This window comes from Ostrea edulis, chromosome 6 (genome assembly GCF_947568905.1).
Source record: "Ostrea edulis chromosome 6, xbOstEdul1.1, whole genome shotgun sequence".
In the NCBI taxonomy this organism is placed as follows: domain Eukaryota; kingdom Metazoa; phylum Mollusca; class Bivalvia; order Ostreida; family Ostreidae; genus Ostrea; species Ostrea edulis.
Window position 1 is genome coordinate 89,338,900 of NC_079169.1, and position 21,645 is coordinate 89,360,544.

General features: G+C 36.1%; 1 protein-coding gene and 1 non-coding gene across 3 annotated transcripts; one reads left to right on the forward strand and one right to left on the reverse strand.

Moving 5' to 3' along the window:
* Positions 1 to 61: 61 nt before the first annotated feature.
* Positions 62 to 21,414, forward strand: LOC125683797 (uncharacterized). 2 transcript variants are annotated; one of them, XM_056142571.1, is made up of 19 exons: positions 62 to 166; positions 466 to 532; positions 1,069 to 1,104; positions 1,445 to 1,489; positions 1,662 to 1,700; positions 10,213 to 10,314; positions 10,413 to 10,712; positions 10,896 to 10,985; positions 11,088 to 11,153; positions 11,469 to 11,762; positions 15,192 to 15,485; positions 16,320 to 16,604; positions 16,741 to 16,989; positions 17,122 to 17,172; positions 17,941 to 18,225; positions 18,343 to 18,612; positions 20,223 to 20,507; positions 20,604 to 20,751; positions 20,914 to 21,414. In XM_056142571.1, exons 2-19 carry the CDS (start codon positions 529 to 531, stop codon positions 21,041 to 21,043), a joined length of 2,973 nt encoding a protein of 990 aa, XP_055998546.1. In that variant the 5' UTR covers positions 62 to 166; positions 466 to 528; the 3' UTR covers positions 21,044 to 21,414. The 2 variants fall into 2 exon arrangements, with proteins under 2 accessions (XP_055998546.1, XP_055998547.1); XM_056142572.1 differs by lacking the exons at positions 62 to 166; positions 466 to 532; positions 1,069 to 1,104; positions 1,445 to 1,489; positions 1,662 to 1,700 and adding exons at positions 3,948 to 3,996; positions 4,100 to 4,133.
* Trnat-cgu (transfer RNA threonine (anticodon CGU)) lies at positions 15,898 to 15,969 on the reverse strand. Its single transcript has one exon. It is a non-coding gene; the product is annotated as a tRNA-Thr (tRNA).
* Positions 21,415 to 21,645: the final 231 nt, after the last annotated feature.

The following is a 21,645-nucleotide window of genomic DNA, read 5'->3' on the forward strand; positions in this document are numbered from 1 at the left end:
AACGATAAATTGGTTTATTTCATATGCACTACACGGAATGTGTTATCATTGTCTTCACAGTAGATATATTTTGAATTCAGGCGATGGATAACAGTTTTCGTAAGGTGAAACAGAGCTACCTTTAAGCATGGGATAAAAATTAGGACATATCATTAAGTCCATCAAGGTAAAGTCTTCTATACAGATCATATCAAAAGTTTAGATATAAATGATTCGGAATTTCTATGGAATTACTCAAACCTCGGGACAAGTAAACTTTCTATTATAAATTATTTCAACATTGGTTATGTATCATCTTTACAGTGCAAAGCAATAACTCGTGTCAGTTTTTATCCCATATTGTTTACCTTTAAAATGTAAATAGTTATATTTAGAAACTTCATAAAAATGTTACTGTATATAAAATGAGGATAAAACGAACATCTCTCCTGAATTCGTATGATACACATCGGGTGTCTGTTACAGGACTAAACAGAAGAAAGTCTTTCTAGGTCTAGCCTTGATTGTGAAGTATACGGAAGTTCAAAGATGGGTTAGTAACAAAACACTACACTCCAATTTGTAAACGTTCTATTACAAATATTTCTATATCAGTTGTATATAGTCTTCACAGTGCAAAGCAATATGAACGATATCTGAGAATTTTGTACTCTCATTCCGCTACACAGATAGTACAGAATTGTATAGATTTATTTTTGCTTACTTAAAAGAACTTTGCTTTTGAAAATTCGACATCAAATAAAACGTTTTACAAGCGATAGAAGGTTATTGTTTTATACCCTAAACAACACGACACACAACCTGTATCCACAGATCACATGACCTGGTATACATATGTTTGATGACAATTGTTATCAATTTATCTAAGGTGAGAACCTCGTAAGTTGGTATAACTTGTTTTGAAACCTGTTGTATATTATATTTGCAATAAAATATGTTCAAACCGACCTGGTATCACATGACACACAACCTGTATTCATAGAGCACATGTCTAGATATCACGTGACACACAACCTGTATTCATAGAACACATGCCCAGGTATCACGTGATGAATTTTCTTGTTTCAGCGCGAAAATACAAAAGAATGAAGGTTTTTCCAGAAGGTAACACGGTATATTAATGGATCTTTATAAGCACGTTTGGTTGTAAATATTTCTCTGCACAATATATTCTATCCACGCCAAGTATATAATACTGTTTTTAGAAATAAAATGAATATTTAATGATGGCAAGTGTCTTTTTGGTATATACAAATGTATTCTTGTCTATACATAAACAATTATTGCACATAACTTTCTAGTACTCTTTCTTTAGATTTGTTTTACAATGTAAAGAATGTAGTATTTTTTCTAATGCTGTATATTATGTAACTGATGAGGAATATGTTGTTGATTTTTTATTGGTTCTTTTTATTTTGAATTTCTTTTCTTCCCACTTTATCAGGATCCTTTGAAGGTCATGCTGGGAGTTTGCCAGATATCTATAAAAGTGAGTTTTAATCAATAATTAAGTTTAAAATAGAATAAGGGAGAAAACTGTATTGGAATTTACCAATATACTTGTAAACTGTGATTAAGTCCATTTGTCGGAAGAAGTAGGCATTTAATTTTATTGTTCTGTCAGATCTAAACACTGTCAGTAGCGATTTTATCGTTTACAGATAGAGACGACGAACTGTCCATATACCTCAGAGATATAGGTGAGGGATGTTATGCTATTTTTAGAATTACAATACCCCAGAAAAGTGAACTTCGCTACAGTGACATGGCGTTTCGTGCTATCCATATGTCGAAGATGTGGTCGACATTTGATGGAGAAGTATGTAAGCATGGTTTAAAGGGTTGTTGATATATAAATTTATTGTTTACAGCGAAATGTACATAGTACGCTAAGGTGACGTTTTGAATATTAGTGAAAACCATAGTTGTAAGAAGTTTCCTAATATGAAACAATTCTCCGTTAGGGTTAGGGGTTTTCGTTATATTTCAATTTACTTATCTTTTGGTAATTTTAAAATCGCTTATAAACAGCGGCAACTGGTTTGTAAATCCAGTGGCTTATCATTTAACGAGTTAGAGTTGTTTTAAGTTTCAAACGGTTATTGACTTTATTTAAGGTTTTCATAGTTACATTAATGAATGTATGTAAAAGTACATGTAATTACTCTTGAATGCGAGTAACCTACTCAGACACTGCTCTCTGTATCAAGCCGTGCATTACGCCGTGCACTAAGTCGTGCTTTCAGCCCTGCACTAAGCCGTGCACTTAGCCATACTCTAAGCCGTGCATCAAGTCGTCCATTACGCCTAGCACTAAGTTGTGCTTTAAGCCGTGCATTAAGTCGTGCATTAAGCCGTGCATTAACTCGTGTATTACGCTGTGCATTAAGCCATGCATTAAGTCGTGCATTAAGCCGTGCATTAAGCCATGATTTAAGCCGTGCATCAGGTCGTGCATTAAGCCGTGCTTTAAGTCTTGCATTAAGTCATAAATTAAGCCGTGCATTAAGTCGTGCATTAAGCCATGCATTAAGTCGTGCATTAAGCCATACATTAAGTCGTACATTACGCCGTGCATTAAGTCATGCACTAAGCCGTGCATTAAGTCATGTACTAAGTCGTGCATAAGATCATGTATTAAGCCGTGCATTAAGTCGTGCATAAGATCATGTATTAAGCCGTGCATTAAGTCGTGCATAAGATCATGTATTAAGCCGTGCATTAAGTCGTGCATTAGGTCGTGTATTAAGCTGTGCATTAAGTCGTGCATTAGGCCGTGCTTTACGCTGTGCATTAAGCCGTGCATTAAACCGTACACTAAGCCGTACACTAAGCCGTGCATTAAGCCGGTGTATTCCATATTCTGACTTTGCACTATTGCACTATACGCCTCTCTTATACCGGCGTGCATTGTTAAAAACTTTGAGTTTTATCGGTATACTTTGAGTTTTACCGGTGTGTTTTGTTATAAACTTTGAGTTGTACCGGTGTTTTTTGTTATAAATTTTAAGTTGTACCGATATGTTTTGTTATAAATTTTGAGTTGTACCGATGTGTTTTGTTATAAACATTGAGGTTTATCGGTGTTCATTGCTATACACTTGGAGTTTTACCGGTGTGTTTTGTTATATTGATTGATTGATTGATTGTATATTGCTTAACATCCACTTCGAGAATTTGTTACTTATATGGAAACGTCACCATTGCTGTTGAAGGCCTGCGAAATTTAGGCCTACATGTATGCTCGGTGCTCACGGCATTTGAGCAGGGGGGGATCTTTATCGTGCCAAATCTGCTGTGACCCGGGGCCTCGGTTTTTGCGGTCTCATCCAACGGACCGCCCCATTTAGTCGCCTCTTACGACAAGCAAGGGCTGCTGAGGACCAATTTTAACCCGGATCTCCACGGGATGTGTTTTGCTATATACTTTTGAGTTTTACTGGCGTGTTTTGTTATAAACTTTGAGCTCCTGTTTTACCGGTGTGTGTTGTTATAAACTCTGAGTTTTACTGGTGTGTATCGCTATGAATTTTGAGCTAGATCGGTGTGTATTTCTACTTATTATTCAGCTTTTTTACCTATGCTTTGATATGAAAATTCCAATGCAATAAGCTTTTTTTTTAAAACTTGAAGGATGCTGTACGTTAGTATGGTTTTGTTAAGACTGTTTTGTTTTAATATAAACAATTACCATCAGTTTAATATTGTCTTTAACACAATGGGCGCCTGTAAAAGATATCACTAAAGTCAAAAATACCCACGTCCGAACAATCACAGTGATCTAGAATATCATTTGAGTTACATCTGACTTCTGTACGTACACAACAGACTGGTATTAGATAACAGATTATTCTTTTTCTTTTCAACATCTCGACCAATCTCCGACTGATAAAAGATATCGTATTCATAAGTACATGAACATTTTAAAACGTGCACCGTTGTTTATTATTTACATCCTAACAACGGGATATGTAACGTGAAAATTCATTCTGCAGGGTAAGTTCAAATAGCATAATTGTTATTATATTCATATCATGCTGCCAAATGAAATAACATTAATATTTTTCATGATTGTATCACGTTTGACAATTTTCTTTAGTTATTTCTAATGGAGACGGAAGAGGCGAAATCTGGTATGTTGCCTTCCAATGTAAAGAATATATTAATTAAATGCAATAATTAAATGTACTTGTGCATGCTAAAAACTTACCAGAAACCACATTTCTTACAAATCTTACATTTTGGTTTTCATGGAATCGTAGTTCTTAATTTTTTTTTTAGTCCGTATCCGTGTCGCAATTGTGGTTTTTATTATGAGTAAATTTGCAGACAGAATTTTGGAACGACAATCGATAATTTTTCTTGATAATGAAATACATCCACGTTCGACCTCAAGGCTCTGCATGTACAACTCAGTAAATCAAGAATGGATTTGATATTAAGTATAGATACGGTCTTTTTCAGCGTAGGGTAGAGGCAAAATATCAATACCCCATCATGTGCGTGTCCCTTTAAATCTAACAATTGCATGTCGTCGAAGATTTGTGTGAAAATAGCACGACAGACTTAACAATTTTACAAACATAACTGTCAGACGTTTTAAATCTATCGATAATGGGTGCATTTTATGGATTGAGCGAAAACGTCTTGTAATAAAACGATAAATACTGACTTTATTGTGTAAAAACAGTGTTTTTGACTCGTCGTTTATTGTGCATTTAACCAATCACTTATAATTATTATTAATCAACTATCAAGCAACAGACCACTCAATTATTAAATACACATTAAAACTGTTTTATGTCTTTTCGAGAATTTTTTTACTCATATTGAGACAACACGTGAACGTGGAAGACACGTGATGCATTCAAATTTTTATACCTTCTTTTGACGAGTTCCATTTTTACATTTTTAATAAAATTCAGGCGTGTTTGCAAGTTTCCTTACAGCAGAGTATTTATTGATACTTATTTACCAACACGATGCACCTAGAACAATTTTATGATAATGTTTGAAAAGAGTTCAAGTGATTACAGAGTGTCTCTATACGGGAAAGCTCTGAAAAACAGTAAACACTAAAACTACCCAGCAAACACTAAAACTACCCGGTAAACACTGAAACTACCCAATAAATACTAAAATTACCCATTAAGCACTGAAAATACCCAATAAATACTAAAATTACCCATTAAACACTAAAAATACCCAGTAAATCCTAAAATTACCCATTAAACACTAAAAATACCCAGTAAATACTAACACTACCCAGTAAACACTATAATTACCCAATAAACACTGAAAATACCCAATAAACGCTAAAAATACCCATTAAACACTAAAAATACCCAGTAAATACTAACACTACCCAGTATACACTAAAATTACCCAAATAAACACTGAAAATATCCAATAAATGCTAAAAATACCCATTAAACACTAAATATTCCCAGTAAATACTAAGAATACACAGTTAACACTAAAATTCGCTGTCTCTATCTATTTTTATGATTTTGATCAGAGCGGCCAAGACATGAGCAGTGCTCGGACCCGCGACTATCTGAGTTCGTGCGCTCGGACACGCGACTATCGGAGTTTGTGCCCCGGACCCGCAACTATCAGAGTTCGTGCGCTCGGACACGCGACTATCAGAGTTCGTGCGCTTGGACACGCGACTATCGGAGTTCGTGCGCCCAGACCCACGACTATCAGAGTTCATGTACTTAGATAATCTAGTTGTAGTGAGGACTTACTGATTGTGTACTAGATCTAGGTTCTAACCTTGTTATATATCTAATCCAGTAAAAATGTACAACTTATAGAGTTTGATAAAAGCGGGAAATGATTAATAGATATCATAGACACAGAATCAACGACGTTTAGGGAATATTTTCATTACCTTTGCTTTGCACATTAGAACGTGGGTTGGATCAAAGGGAGTGTGGATCCAAACGTCAGATGCCCGTAGTTATAAAGAAGGCATTAAATGCCCATGTTTAGAAAGAAGGCGTCAGATACCCGTGCTTAGAAAGAAGGCGTCAGATGTCCGTGGTTAGAAAGAAGGCATCAGATGCCCATTGATAGAAAGAAGGCATCAGATGTCCGTGGATAGAAAGAAGGCATCAGATGACCGTGGTTGGAAAGAAGGCATCTGATGTCCGTGGTTAGAAATAAGGCATCTGATGTCCGTGGATAGAAAGAAGGCATCAGATGTCCGTTGTTAGAAAGAAGGCATCAGATGCCCATTAATAGAAAAGGTATCAGATGCCCGTGCTTAAAAAGAAGGCGTCAGGTGTGCGTGCTTAGAAAGAAGGCATGGTCTTACATTTTGATAACCATCCCCCAGAGGTGAATCTGTTTCAAGATATCAATGGGTCAGTTTAACTCTATTTAGATATCATTGTGATGACACGTATAGCAAAAAGGGATCCATTTTGCAGTATTATTTGCTAAGTTCAAGGTCGATAACTCTTTCAAAAAAGGTTCACAACGCCCAACCCCATGCTTAATCTGTAACCCATTGATATAAGTTCATGTGTAAATGTTCAATTTAATAACAACAGGGATAATCAGAAAAGTTCGCAAAACTGTCAGTACACGGACGGACGCACGGGCTGACCATTTAGAGGACCCCGCCTATAGTCGGGGCCATAATTAAGATTACATGCTTTAGATCCACTGCAATGGTGATTTATATTTAAAACATGAAGAGAAGCTGTCAGTAATCATGGAGAATTTTTTGGAAAGTGCAAAAAAATATCTATTAAAGAATTCTAAAATTTTATGCAGTGTTATTGATAAAACCATTGAAAACGCATGCGTGAGTCACTTAAACTCAAATAACACAGAGTTATTGATCACTTTGTTGTTACCATGGTAACAAGGACAAAGTCCTTGAAAAAAAACAGTGAACTATACCTCTTTAAAATCCAAAATAAATACAATTATTAACAAGATGCATATTTTTTTTTAGTTTAAGGTAAATGAAAAAGGCTTATATAAAATTTGCTGAAATAACAAATTTAGATATCTCAGCAAAAATGGTTGCCATGGCAACCAACATACCTTGCATTGTATACAGTCAAAAATTCAATAAAACAATAGATCTTTGAGCTAACTTTTTTAAAAAACGTAACACGATCAGGCAAAGTCTTTCATTTAGAAAGAAACAACAAATGTTAGATTTTCATGCAAAAAAATAAAGTCAGTTAAACAACTTTTAGTTTTTTGTTGCTGACCTGACCAAAAGCACCATTTTTTCATGTTCAGTAACTTCGATAATCTTTTGTTTTATTACTAGGCTAATTATCTAATTTAGGTCAAGAACATTTGTCAATTACTTTCTAATGACATGCTAAATTCTATTGAAACTTGTAAATGACCTTGTCCTACAATCCCAAGGTCACATACATTAACCAATGACCTCCATATTTAATCTGTTGACCTAAACTGCATTTGGATTTAATTTAAACATGTATATATCTTTATCTACCAACCAACCTGTGCATTTTTTTAAAAATCACATATTGCTGTGGTTTATATATATCATAGTTGAGAGAGAGAGAGAGCGCGCGCGCGCGCGCGCGAGAGCGCGCGAGAGAGAGAGAGAGAGAGAGAGAGAGAGAGAGAGAGAGAGAGAAACTCACACACATATATCAATTAAGTTTGTTTGATGGATGCTTGTAGTGCATTACTATCAATTATAACTTCAATATGATCAGGAAGATAAATTGAATAGAGCTCTAAATACAAAGTTGATATAAAACAAAGAAATATCAGGGAATAGATATAAATCTCAGGAAAGTTAAATGAATCACAAGATTATATTTTCAAAACTTTACAAATTTATTTTTCAAACTCATGTATAGATAAACACAATGCTACTTTATGAATAATACTCTTAAAAAGTATCAACTATGGGAAAATGTACACGTATAGCAAGGTCATAGAACATAATTAAAATCACCAGGTTCGTTAAGTTTACTGGGGGAGGGGGGGTGTCTTTCATTTGATACATACAAGTAAGATATTGGAATAAGTAGGCCTCAAGTATTTCTATATCGAAATCTCTATGAAAGGTATTGTTTTATTACATTTAAAATATGGATGTGATCTAAAATATATGAATTACAGAATTTGTAATTGGAAAACGTGTGTGCTATACTCATAGCCTAATGATATAGGAATGGGATATTTGTTAGAGGGTCTACCAACAAAATACCTCCCCCCCCTTTCTCACCAGAACAACAATCCACATCGTTACATGTACGTATACAATATTTTGAAATACGAATTGCATTATAATAGAAATTACATTGACCATTTGATAGAAAATAAATGTGATGATTTCCCATGAAACCAAGCAAAAGTGATCTCGACACATCTGATGCTCCACAGGATAAGCGAATGTACTCAACCGGGGATGACAATTGTCCAGATCTCACCCTACGACAACTTCTTCATGTCACAGACCCGAATGCCACATCATTATTCAATCACTGTTTCAAAACTGCAATGGCGTCTCCACAATCAGAGAAAGTGTGATTCACAGCAAAGCCTGTCAAAGCGTGCCAGTTTTAGAAATTCATGTCTGACATATCTAGAAATTCTGGATGCTCTCAAAATTACACCGCACACTGTCTCAGAGCGACTGCAATTCAAACCCTTAACGACGATGGTTTTGAACTCCGACATATTATGTTCATGAGTGGGCACCAGAACGAGGCATCCATACGCAGTTTTAACAGGGATTGCAGTGACCATCAAAAGCAATGCCTTAGTAATTCACTAGCAAAACTTGCAATACCCTCTGCAACACTCACTCGACCCCTGGAAACCATAGAAACCCTCACGAGAACCCTACTTGCCTAGTCTCTGATCGCATGACACATCATGCACATGTCCCACGGTTACCGTTCGTACCGACATCGAACATTGAGGTGAATGCCAGTTCCACTCAACAAATGATTACATGGACTCTAACTTCACTATTAACTAACATATAAAATTTGATTTACAGAAAATTAGGCAAATCTCTACATCACCTTTCAAGTTTCCTGTTAAATGAATTCCTTAATGACCATCCAGAATTTTTGATGATGTCTGTTAAGTGATATTCATTCATTTATTCCTTTAATTCTAGAGAGTTCGCATCAAGGAGGATACTAATTTGTAAAATAGTAGGTCCTAGTGTAGAGTTTTGAGGGGTTTTACAAAAAAGGGTAAATTGTTTAACTGTTTTTATTTACTATATTGGTAGTATAAATAGCTGTCTTAAAAACGGCATGTAGAATTAATGTCAGCCCTGCTGCGTTTCAGAGAAAATAGTATCTGAAAAGAAGTCATAAATGCTCTTTTTTTTTACCTTAATTTATTTCTTATTTTTAAGAATAAGCAAGAACATACACATTTGTTTTTAATTACAAGTACAATAATCTAAGTGCTTTCTTGAATTTCCATTCACTGTACATTGTTGGGAAATTGTTTTATTAGAAATATTTGTAAAAAGATTAAAAACTCAACATCTAATGATTTAACTGTGGGTACGGTCCGTTGCCATGGAAACACGATGCATGGTTTCAGTAATTTTCACTTTTTTAAAATTTACTATCACCAAACACAAAAGTGTGAGAGTTTCGTTCAGATTTGTGATTTTTGCACTTTCCACTTTTTTTAAAGACAATTTTCAATAGTTACTGACAACTTTTCTTAAATATTTGATTAGACAGACGATTGCTTGATATGCTCACGAAAAAGTAGCACGGTCAGGTCTGTTTGATCAGAGGGCTTGTGATACAAGTAGCTCAATCGGTACTAAGTAAAGCACCTGCCTGGAGATGATATGGTTCCTGGTTCAACCCCTGGTAATATCGTCTGTGTTTTCTCCATTGTCTGCAACATTTAATGCTGTGATCTATCTCTAGACTTCACACATGAAATGTCTGTAAATGGCAAAGTCAGGTTCTCTTTAAATCCTGCAAAAAATAATAGGAGTGAATGTACCAGCCATGGCTGTTAGACTACCCGACCAGATACAGGTGGTTCAAATTCAGAACACCTGATGGAGAGCAAAACTTGATTCAAGGGGTGTATGTTTGAACCGGGTCTGCTCTGTAAATTTTTTCATCTCCATTACACAAAATGTACAGACACGAATACATTTTGCATAAACAAATCAGTAACAACATAAAGCTTGATCTTATTATCTAATCAAAGACCAGGAGGATGAGAAAGTGAGTAATAGTGAGAGGACTGCCACACATCACCCACAACGCCCTCTACAGGCCTCTGCAGTCCCTATTCACAAGGAGACACATGGTAAGCTCTTTAATCGTTTTTCATTAATTCGAGAATAAATAGAGGACCTTATCATCGATACATATAATGTGAAAGTTATCAAAATCCTTACTTTGCAGAAAAGAGACCAAACCGAATAAAGAAATCGAAACTTCCTCGGGTCCGGAAGTTAAGTGTGACTCCAGGAATCAAAGAAATGAAAGTGAAATGGGAAATATTTCCCAACGAAGAATTCCCCGATATACAGTACATTATTCAATGGAGAAAGAGTGGAGAACGGAAGGGGTGGCGGAGGGGTGAGAGCACTAAACTCACTTATATCATCAAAAACCTGGTCCCAGAGACGGAATACGAAGTTAAGGTGTCCGCCTTGTGGGAGAAGATCATTTCCCCAGCAGAACAAGTAGATGTCAAGACGGGTATGTCATTCTTAGATGGAGTTTTGTTTCTTTCCTAATTATCATGTTATACATGTAATTTCATCAGCGTGATTTTGGAGTCTTGTTTAGCTTGTTTCTCAGTAATTTCTCTACCACATGTAACCATCTTGATCTCGCGTACCCGCCTTTGATGTAAACATTCTCGAATCTTTGTTTGATTAGAAAGACAAGAAGAAGTATCAGAGGAGGACGACGATGATGAATACACTCTTGTCTCGCCTCGAACATCCCCTGTTACGTACGCCCAACGAAGTAAGCCAAAGAAATAGTAACTAAAATAAAGTACAAAACATTGCTGGCAATTCTATACTGACAGGACCAATATATTTGTTTATATATGCTGTTCTTTTGCAGAAATTTGTGTCATAATAATTAATGACTATAAAGACGGATTACACGCTGAGCAAAGTATCAAAGCCCGTAAGTATTAATTAGTACAAGAGGGTCGAACAAATAGTTTCTCCACGCAGACTTTGTTATTTGCGAAGTCGTATTCAGTCCCCAATAAAAAATAGATAATGAAATGTTATTTGAATAGAACGAATTCTTCTTATAACGAATTGATCTTACTTTGTCCTTGAGGTTCGCTATAACCGTGTTTAATGTACATCTTCATTTGTCATTGGGAATCTTATAATTTTAATGATAAAAAGAACAAGATATCTTACAAACAATGACACAATTTATCACCTATTGCTTATACAGTGTATGTAGGTAATTATATTATTTCTTCAGGTGAGATATATGACTTCTTTGACAAGATTTTGCGTTTCAAAACTGTTGTCAAGCTTGAAAACCAGCCAAGGGAAAAGGTTCGAGACTGGTTCAAAGCTCTAGACAGAAGTAAAATGTTTGATGGATTTGAAATGTTCGTGTGTGTGGTGGTAGGATTCGGAGATCATCATGGGATTTATGGAAGTGACGGAGAAATGGTGCACTTTCATGAAATTTACAAACACACCAAAGCTAAATTTGGCAACAAACCAAAAGTAATTCTTGTAGACATCAAACACCTTCATTCTACAAAAGGTATGACTCTACACATTGCATATTTGTTTCTTTCTCAATTTGCAGTTCAGTTTCTCGGTTAATGAACCATGAAGAGAAAGAATATCATGTCTGGGGATTTGTCATGATAATATTAAAAATATTATAATATCATCAGATTGAACGTGTATACGAAATGTGAGGCTTGTTGGTTTTCGCTAGAATAAGGAATCTTGAATTTTCATCTGGGTGTGATGTGGTATGATATATTGAGGGATATAAACCACGAGGTGTTTTTAAAAATAATATATGAAGTAATAGAAAATGTTTTAAAGATTTGATATAAGAATCCAACATAGATAACATATAGTTCAATTTATGTCTTAACAAGTAACAAAGAACCATTTACATTCCTTGCAATAAAGTGTTTTGATGTATGGAAGAAAAAAGAGAATTTTCCAGTCAGCAAGTCAACATCAGAAACAGGTGTGTCAATATCTTGTAAGATCTCCTGCAAAAACGACTCGTTGGTTTCTTATACCTTTCTTTAGACCTGCAACACTCGCCTGGAAACCATTGCCATTCTGTAGTATTAGATCATATTAACTTTAAAAAACACACAGGTTGACACATTTCTACACAAACTATAGGGAAAATACATATAGCCAATATTTGGTTCGGAGATCCACAGCGCAATTCATTCTGCACCTGGAACACTGCAGAATGAGACTTCAACTGTCAGCACAATACGAACATTGACAACCTTGCCGTCAGGGTTATTTAGAGTGTTTCCACTTACGAGAAGTCGAGATCCGTGTTTGGTCTACAAAATGTAAATACACTGCTGGTTGCAGCAGTTCTGGGCTGAGTTAAGTGAACAAGAGCAACGCCAACGTGGCATAATACGCCCGTAGATTTTGCTAAAGGAAAACATATTTTAGTGGGATTCATATTTTAGTGAAGTTAGCACTGTCCTCTGTGAGCTAATTCATTATTATGCTTGTAGAAATGGATATCAAGATATAAAGAGGGATAGCCTTAGAATGCGCTACTTCATAAATATGCTAACGGTTCGGTTTGTATCCTGCCCACAAGGTTTTCCTAATATGTGATACTACGACCTTGACCTTGAAAAACTAGGCATCTTTCTCTCATCATGATGATCAAATATACCAATTTATAATATCCTGGAGCTTACGGTTCAGTTTGTATCCTGCCCACAAGGTTTTCCTAAAAAGTGATACTACGACCTTGACCTTTGAACTCTGACCTTGAAAAACAATAGGCATCATCCTCTCATCATGGTGATCAAATATACCAAGTTATAATATCCTGGAGCTTACGGTTCGGTTTGTATCCTGCCCACAAGGTTTTCCTAATAAGTGATACTACGACCTTGACCTTTGACCTCTGACCTTGAAACACAATAGACATCTTCCTTTCATCATGGTGATCAAATGTACCAAGTTGTAAAGTCCTAGGGCTTATAGTTCAGTCTGTATCCTGCCCACAATATTCGGACAGACGGACAGACAGACGGACGACGCCATACCATAATAAGTCCCGTCTTCGACGGGCGTATAAAAACGAATCGTTGGTGGCTTGAGGAGGAATGTGTCTTGACTAGAAAGGCCAACAACAGTAGCATGTATTGTTCTTTAAATGAATTAAGATGTGAGAACAAAGCGTTTTATTCATAATGTTGCAACCCCAGATAATTCTTGTAAGGAATAAACGACGGAGCTTGTAGGGAATGGCCTAATCTAGCAGGTGACGGAGCTTGTAGGGAATGACCTAATCTAACAGACGGCAGTGCTTGGTTTATGTGGGACTGGCTGTCTAATGAAATACTTGGAAAAATAATATATCGAGAGGATAGAATAGCCAAGCTGTTATCTGACCTTAAACCTACTATTATGAGTTCCCGTGCTGAAGAAAGTTTGTTACAAAACATTTCTGCCTGTCCCATGTCTCCTCAGAAACACAGGGTACTCCTGGTGACGACACAAGAGCGATAACAACGACAAGCATTATACACCTTTAAGCACCAATGGGAAGCCTACATACAGACACCCTGGATTCTGTGGGAGCCTACATACAGACACCCTGGATTCTGTGGGAACCTACATACACTCTGGATTCTGTGGGAGCCTACATACAGACACCCTGGATTCTGTGGGAGCCTACATACAGACACCCTGGATTCTGTGGGAGCCTACATACAGACACTCTGGATTCTGTGGGAGCCTACATACAGACACCCTGGATTCTGTGGGAGCCTACACAAGATATTGACACGTACATTGTATGTTTCTATCATTGACTTCCCAAGTTGATTTTATTTTACTCAACATCACTTTTGCACGGGGGCAGGGAGTGTGAATCAATGGTTTATCTGTTGCAACATAATGGAACATAGACCTGTGTGACCTGATATATTAGCAAATATTTCAATGTAGCTGAATTGGGTTTAAATGTTTCCACTTCCTTTAAATGGTATGCCTGAAAACATTTGCAATTCGAGAGAAAATAGTGAAAATATTATTCCTAGAATATAGTGAAATAACACCCTAAATGCTTTTTTGCTGTTAGAATTTTGTGCATGTAGTCCATATGTCAGTAGTGCATTCAACAAAGATATAACGCAGTTTTCTCAGTTTGTTGACAATTAAGGATTAAATAAGTCGTTTTAATCAAGTTGGAGGTTCTCACAGTAGTACCTTTGTTCGTCTGAAAAGATCACATACAAGTATCTGTCTCTTGCAGTTGACTAAGTGACATGCACATTTTAGTTCTCAGATACAGATTTAAAATAAGACGTATTGTGTTGAATAGAATAATGTTGGATATCCTTATAAATATATCAGATTACATGAAACAAAGAAAACAATGCTTTTTATCAAATGGACGAAATATGTTGCAACATCCGACCAAATTGCAGAGAGTTTATGGAAGTCAGTTTTTCAGGAATCCTCCTAATGACCCGCGATTCTGAATTCAAAATGCAGAGAGTTTGCGGAAATAACAGTTACGGCTTGTTTTTACGTCTAATATCAAGTCAAGTTACGAGCTGGACTCAAACCCACAACCTAGCTCCTGGTAACGCTGAAACCCGTAAAGTACAGCAACATCATAAATGTATTTCGACTGGAGTAAATTTTGCTTAGTTACTATATCCCATTAATACAAAATATTAGCAAAATACATCATACATACTTAAATACCCGGTATATAGAAAATTATTTCTTCAAAATCACATTTAAACAAAACTGTAAAATCTTGAAAACCCGCTAAAATTGCCCTCTGGGAATTTTTAAAAATGAGCCCAAAGTAATGTTTCAAAAAAGCTTGCATAGGATGAAATGTCATCAAATCTAGCGAAAATGTACGGTCTCATAAACTGTCAACAGGAAATGTATACAAGAGAATCGCTATTCAACATGTTAGCTAAACAGGCTGTATTTCTTGCAGTGCCATCGATGAAAAATGCGGATGTACGTGTGATGGAAAATTCATCGAGAGAGATTCTTCTGGAATGGACACCACCACGATACATCGAGAGCGATAATGTCCAGTTTCTCGTCGAGTGCTTCAAAGGCTTACAAAAAATAGTGGAATTGGTCCAGCCTCACACTCGTGTGGAGTTTGACAATTTAGAACCCAACACCTCTTATAGATTCCAAGTAACACCAGTTCAAGGAAAGGAACGCAAGCCTCATGGAAATTCCGTGTATGCAAAACTTAAAACCAAGGCCAACGTGAAAGGTATTATATCTAAGACAACAAACACTACATACTTAATTATACAATGTAGATATGAAGAACAAAATTCATAAATGGGCCTTAATTTGTCTTGTGAATTATCCGAAAAATTCAAATTTGGTGATATTCTCTTATTAACATGAAAAAATACCTTGATTGATTGTACCTTGCTTAACGTCTCTCTGGAGAATTTTCCCCTCATATGGAGACGTCACTAAGACCGGTGAAGAGCCTCAAATGTAGGCCAATGCTCTGCGCTTACGGTCATTGAGCAGTGAGGGTTCTTTAGCGTGCCACACTTACTGTGACACGGGACTTTCGTTTTTAAGGTCATCTCCGAGGACCCGTGGCATTCACACCTGATGCCGAGCGTTTGGCGATAGAACTGTCACTACCTGTTTTAACGACTAAGATCTGTCGCGGCCGGGATTCGAACCCTGGCCTTCCGCATACGGGGCGAACGCTCTAACCTCTAGGCCACCGTGGCCTTGAATATGCTTCATGTGTACATGTGCATCATTAGTTATATGACGTACAATCACAATAGTGTGTATGCTGTAATCTCACAAACTTGAGAATTGATCAGCTCTTTTCTCAAATTTTCATACATATAGATTTGACATATTCAAATAACTCCCATTCTAATCACGTTAATCTTTATACATAAACTAAAATAATTACCACGTTTAAATTATTCACAAGTGGGTATCTGTTCAAGATGGAAATTGACAGAGCTGTTTTATTCAAAAAGTGGTAGGTCACAGAGGTCTTTCGAATTAAAGCCAAACTAAGCTAGATGTGATACTGTTGATACTTCTGTGTTGTATTTTTTGACAGATACGGACAGTTTAGAAGTTCGAAGTTTATGTGCACAAAGAATATCGGCCAATGAGATATCCGTGTTCTGGGAACCTCCAGACATCAGGAAAACGAGTCATTTGTCCTACGTCATTTCCTGGACGGATCAAACCTCCATCACAAAACGCTCTGAAAAAGAGGCAAAGAAAACGTCATGTGTTATCAATGGTTTGCAGTCAAATTCGGAGCAGGTAGTGAAAGTCACTGTTAAGGCCTACGACAAACTGTACTTTCCTCTTAGTTATCAAGTTCCAAATTTTCAAGGTAAGAGTTCATACGTGTTTTTTATGTTTTGAATGAATCCATCTCTTTCATCCATGATACAATTTCAAAAATGAATGATTAGGAAACATTTATTTCCTTATAACATATAGTGACATTATCAGTATGTTTTCCCCAGATGTTTTGAGACCTACACATGTGGCAGGGATTGCGGAATCACATTCTGTATTTTGGGTCGACTGGCAGTTTCCAATAGATAAACAAGACCTTATTGAAAAGTTCACCGTCTTCTGCACGGAGAGTTTGTCTTTCAGAAAGAATCGTACAAAATCGTTTGATGTAGAAAAAGAATGCCGGAGTTTGCCTGTCAACTACATACCGGATCTCTCCTACCACTATGTCAAAGTCTTACCCGTTACTAAACAAGGTAGTTACATTCATTGACAGCAGGAAACTAATAAAGTTATGATTTATATTTTTGATAATTCCCTTTCCTTTGATTGGAGGATAACGTATACCACATATTTGTCAATAAATTTAATTGTCTTTGATTGATCAGATTCCTCTGCTGAAAAGGTTCATGAGTCCGTTATTGCTCGAATTGAAACAGGTAAGTTACGTCTTCTTATTTGATGAGAATACCAGTGTATTGAGCTATAAAAAGACAAACCCTCATTCTTCATCTTACTTTAGTAATATACATGTATAGTCGCATAGATAATAGATTTACATGAGTACATATGATCGTCGTTCTCTAAAAGCAACATATCTTGCGTTTTACAAACTAAAGAAGTACAGGTATAGTTACATTATCAGTGATTATACCATTTGTTGTGTTGATTTATAGTATTGATTTACATTTAAGATGAAGCATTGAGACTCTTTATACATTTCAGATAAAGCGTTGAGACTCTGTATACATTTCAGATAAAGCATTGAGACTCTATACATTTCAGATAAAGCATTGAGACTCTTTATACAGTTCAGATAAAGCATTGCGGCTCTTTATACATTTCAGATAAAGCATTGAGACTCTATACATTTCAGATAAAGCATTGAGACTCTATACATTTCAGATAAAGCATTGAGACTCTATACATTTCAGATAAAGCATTGAGACTCTATACATTTCAGATAAAGAATTGAGACTCTATACATTTCAGATAAAGCATTGAGACTCTTTATACATTTCAGATAAAGCATTGAGACTCTTCATACATTTCAGATAAAGCATTGAGACTCTTTATACATTTCAGATAAAGCATTGAGACTCTTTATACATTTCAGATAAAGCATTTAGACTCTATACATTTCAGATAAAGCATTGAGACTCTTTATACATTTCAGATAAAGCATTGAGACTCTTTATACATTTCAGATAAAGCATTGAGGCTTTTTGCCTCTTCAAAATCGTGTAATTCCTGTGAGTTAATTTGGTGGGTAGATGTTCAAGACAGGGAAATGGTTTCCACCTATACAGCCCACTGTAAACCAATTGATACTTCAAAGAAACAGTTTAAACCAGTACCTCTCAGACTGGGGCCTGCATGTCGCCAACTCCACGAAATTGTGAACCTCGAAAGTGATACTGTTTATCATGTATCGATCTACAAACACAACAAGATGTACACACAACAGATAAAAGTCAGAACATTGCCCAAAGGTAATGTACTCCTACATCAAGTTCTCATCACAGAGTTATCTTTCGTGAACTTACACTGACGACGATTTACGGCAATATCAAAGAAAATGTTTTGTTTCATTCGGGTTTTTTTAACAGGTAACCCAGAAAATCTTGATGTCACTATTGTATCGTCCTTCGAGGTGATTGTCACGTGGTCACATAACTTTAAATCGGAAGGATCGGAAAGTACCTATATTGTAGAATATAAATGCGATCCGACCATCATGAAGAGAACTGTGCGGTTGGAGGTGTCCAACTGCTCTGTAAATCTGACGGAACTACTACCAGATGTCCAGTACGAAGTGTTGGTCAAAACCAAAGAAAAAGGAGATCCATCCATCAAATCATTCAAGACACCAAAGTTTGGTATGCATGTTACAGCAGCATTAAATGTAGCATTCACATTCTCTTCAAATAAAAACCAACCAGAATGATTGAGTCAGATGCTGTTTTACATGTAGATTTACATATGTCCCAGTAAACTAGAAAGAAAAGACACCAAGGAATGTTCCACATCTCCTTCGTACTTAGATTTCTTTTATTGAAGATAGATGTTAGCGGCAAACCAATGACTTCAGCTTCTCCACCATTAACTTTACATAGTTATGTAGCAATACCCCATAACCATCTGCATATGATATCTATGCCTCTCAATTGATTCGATACCCGAGAACGTTTTATACGTATAATCAGTGTTTTAAACTGAGCCAGGCTAATGTTACAAGATTTCAAACAGTCTCATTTAAAGTCAGCATTTCGTAAATTCTACGGTGGTTGTAATGATCTAGTTTGCCAATACATTCTTTTATTGGGTTGGGCTGATATGATTTATACGAATTGTTAGGCCGTTCTTTACACATTATTTTTAAATACAAATTACTCCGTTGCTTGATCAAGATGTGGGGACATGGCAGGTGTGACCGGTAGACAGAAGATGCTTACTCCTCCTAGGCACCTGATCCCACCTCTGGTGTCTCCAGGGGTGCGTGTTTGCCCAACTCACTATTTTGTATTGCTTATAGGAGTTATGAGATTGATTACTGTTCATTATCTTTACCTTTCTTTGTACCAGTATTCATACAATACAAGGGTTAAAATCAAATATATCATGCATTAATTCCTGCAATATATTGCTATATACACGCATGCACCTTATATAGAATTGTGAATGATCGTGTTAAATATTACAATGCCCCTTTCACAAAATGACCTTAGGATATAGTGCTTCCTGTCATCAGAACCATACCCTGTGAACTTTCATTTTAAGGTAGTACTCTACATCGTCATAATGGCTGACTTCCTTTAAAAACATGGATGATAAAATCGATATCAGCAATATTTGACTTTTCCTTTTCCATTTAAATACCTAGCCGAGTAGCTCAGTAGGTTAGAATACCGACTGCTGCACTGTAGGTCGCAGGTTCGAGTCCAGCAGGGGTTTTAAATTTTTTTCAGATTACCTTCTACTAAAACTGTATTTTTTGACAAAATAAAGTAAATTTGAAAATTTTCAAATTCAAAATATTTTTGTACATATCCTTCACTTTTCATCTACATCAAATTTCTCTGGTGTAGCATACCTCCTTAAACAAGCAACGTCGAATTCAACACTCTACTGTACAAACTCATTTCATTCCTTTTGAAATGGTACTTTATTGGTTATATAATCTTGGCTAACGGGTGAGGCATTTATGTTATTTCCACTCATGAAGTGATTTCAAAAACAAAACGTTTATCACATCCTAGGCACTGATCCCACCTCTGGTGTGTCGAGGAGTCCGTGTATGCTCAACTCTCTAATTTGAATTGCTTATAGGAGTTATTAGATTAATTACTGTTTGTTAACTTCACCTGTCATGAAAGTAACTGAAATTATTTAAAGATAACTGCGCAGGAAATTGTGAAATATTTTTATAACATTTCACTACAATCGCTGTATTGCTATCAACGATGTAAACATTTTTTTCTTTATAAAGGGCCAGCGAGATTAGAACACAGAGTCACTGCATCTGAGATAAGTTTGACGTGGGAAACTCCGGTTCTTCCCAAGGACTTCCCACAACCGCTGCAGTATCAGTTGATCCTTGAACGGAACGATGGAAATAGAAGAAGGGGAAAGGTTGTGGAAAATAAGACCTCTAAATTTAAATGTGACTTTCAGAATCTGTGGTCATCGACGGCATATACTGTGAAATGTTTTACGCTCATTGACGGGAAACGGAAATATGCTCCTGTTGTGATAAAAACTAAAACCAAATTCGGTAATTATTAGTAGATTTATACTGTATTTAACATCAACGTTTGTCCTTTATGTTTTGTTTTTGTTCGGGTTAAGATATCTCTATTGATATTTGCAGATCATTTGCGAAGATTATTAGAGCCTAGGGGAGACAACTTCATCATTTCATTTGCATCCTGTGATATGACAACTGCAGCAGATTCACAATTACAATCTGGATTATACATGTCAAAATTACTTTTACAATTTCGAGACGACTTAACTAGGTATGATTCGATTCATTTGTTTTTAATTGGCATTGCCATTTAATGAACCTTCATTACAATTTATAAAGAAATGACATGAATACAGTGAATGCAGTGAAATACTACAGCCGACTTTGATGAGTAAAGGTCGGTTTTTATCAATTTATTTTTTTCCCTTTTCAGTAAATCCGTGGATGAGTTACTAGACGACATCAATCGAAAAAAACTAACATCATACGTGATAACTAACATCAATTATTCTTTGGATAAGGTAATGTTAGACTCACCAAAGGCCACAGGTAAAGAGACCTGAATGCGTGGCTCCGAGCATGAACCCTCAGAAATGTAGCGTGGGGGAGTGTAGTTCGGGAACTCACTGAGTGAACCACACTACAAAAAGTTACATCACAACACATTTGATGAGTAGTTTTTCCAACACTAATTATTGGAGAAAGAAAATCCATTTATATGAGTGGGAAGACAGAAACAAACAGCCCATTATCAATGTGTTAAAGTTTGCGATGTCACTGGTGTTAGACAGAGCTTCGGATGCATCGCTGTATTTCTGTAATAATACCAGCATATGAGAAGAGAACATTTGCAACAATATGTAATACTTTTGTTATACATATAACTTATAGCCTGTTTCTTCATTTTTACATTAAACTTACTGATAGAATATTTGTTAAACCTTTTATGGAATTCATTTGACCTCACCTAACCTTTCCGATTGAAGTTTGTCTATCTCTATAAGCATTTTCACGTTTTCTATGTCTTCACATTAATCACATGGTTGATTTCAACCTTGAACAGCATCCTTGCGTAAAGACCCTGGGCCACAATATGAGTTTAGAATTTTACATTATAGGAAGATATTTTGAATTTTTTAAAGCTAAAAGGGTGTAATACGCTCGT

Bases quoted from the DNA above. Each gene is read 5' to 3' on its own strand.
- LOC125683797 (XM_056142571.1), top strand. The intron at 20,508-20,603 runs GTAATTATTAGT...TGATATTTGCAG, and splicing joins AAAAACTAAAACCAAATTCG to ATCATTTGCGAAGATTATTA. The intron at 20,752-20,913 runs GTATGATTCGAT...TTCCCTTTTCAG, and splicing joins TTTCGAGACGACTTAACTAG to TAAATCCGTGGATGAGTTAC.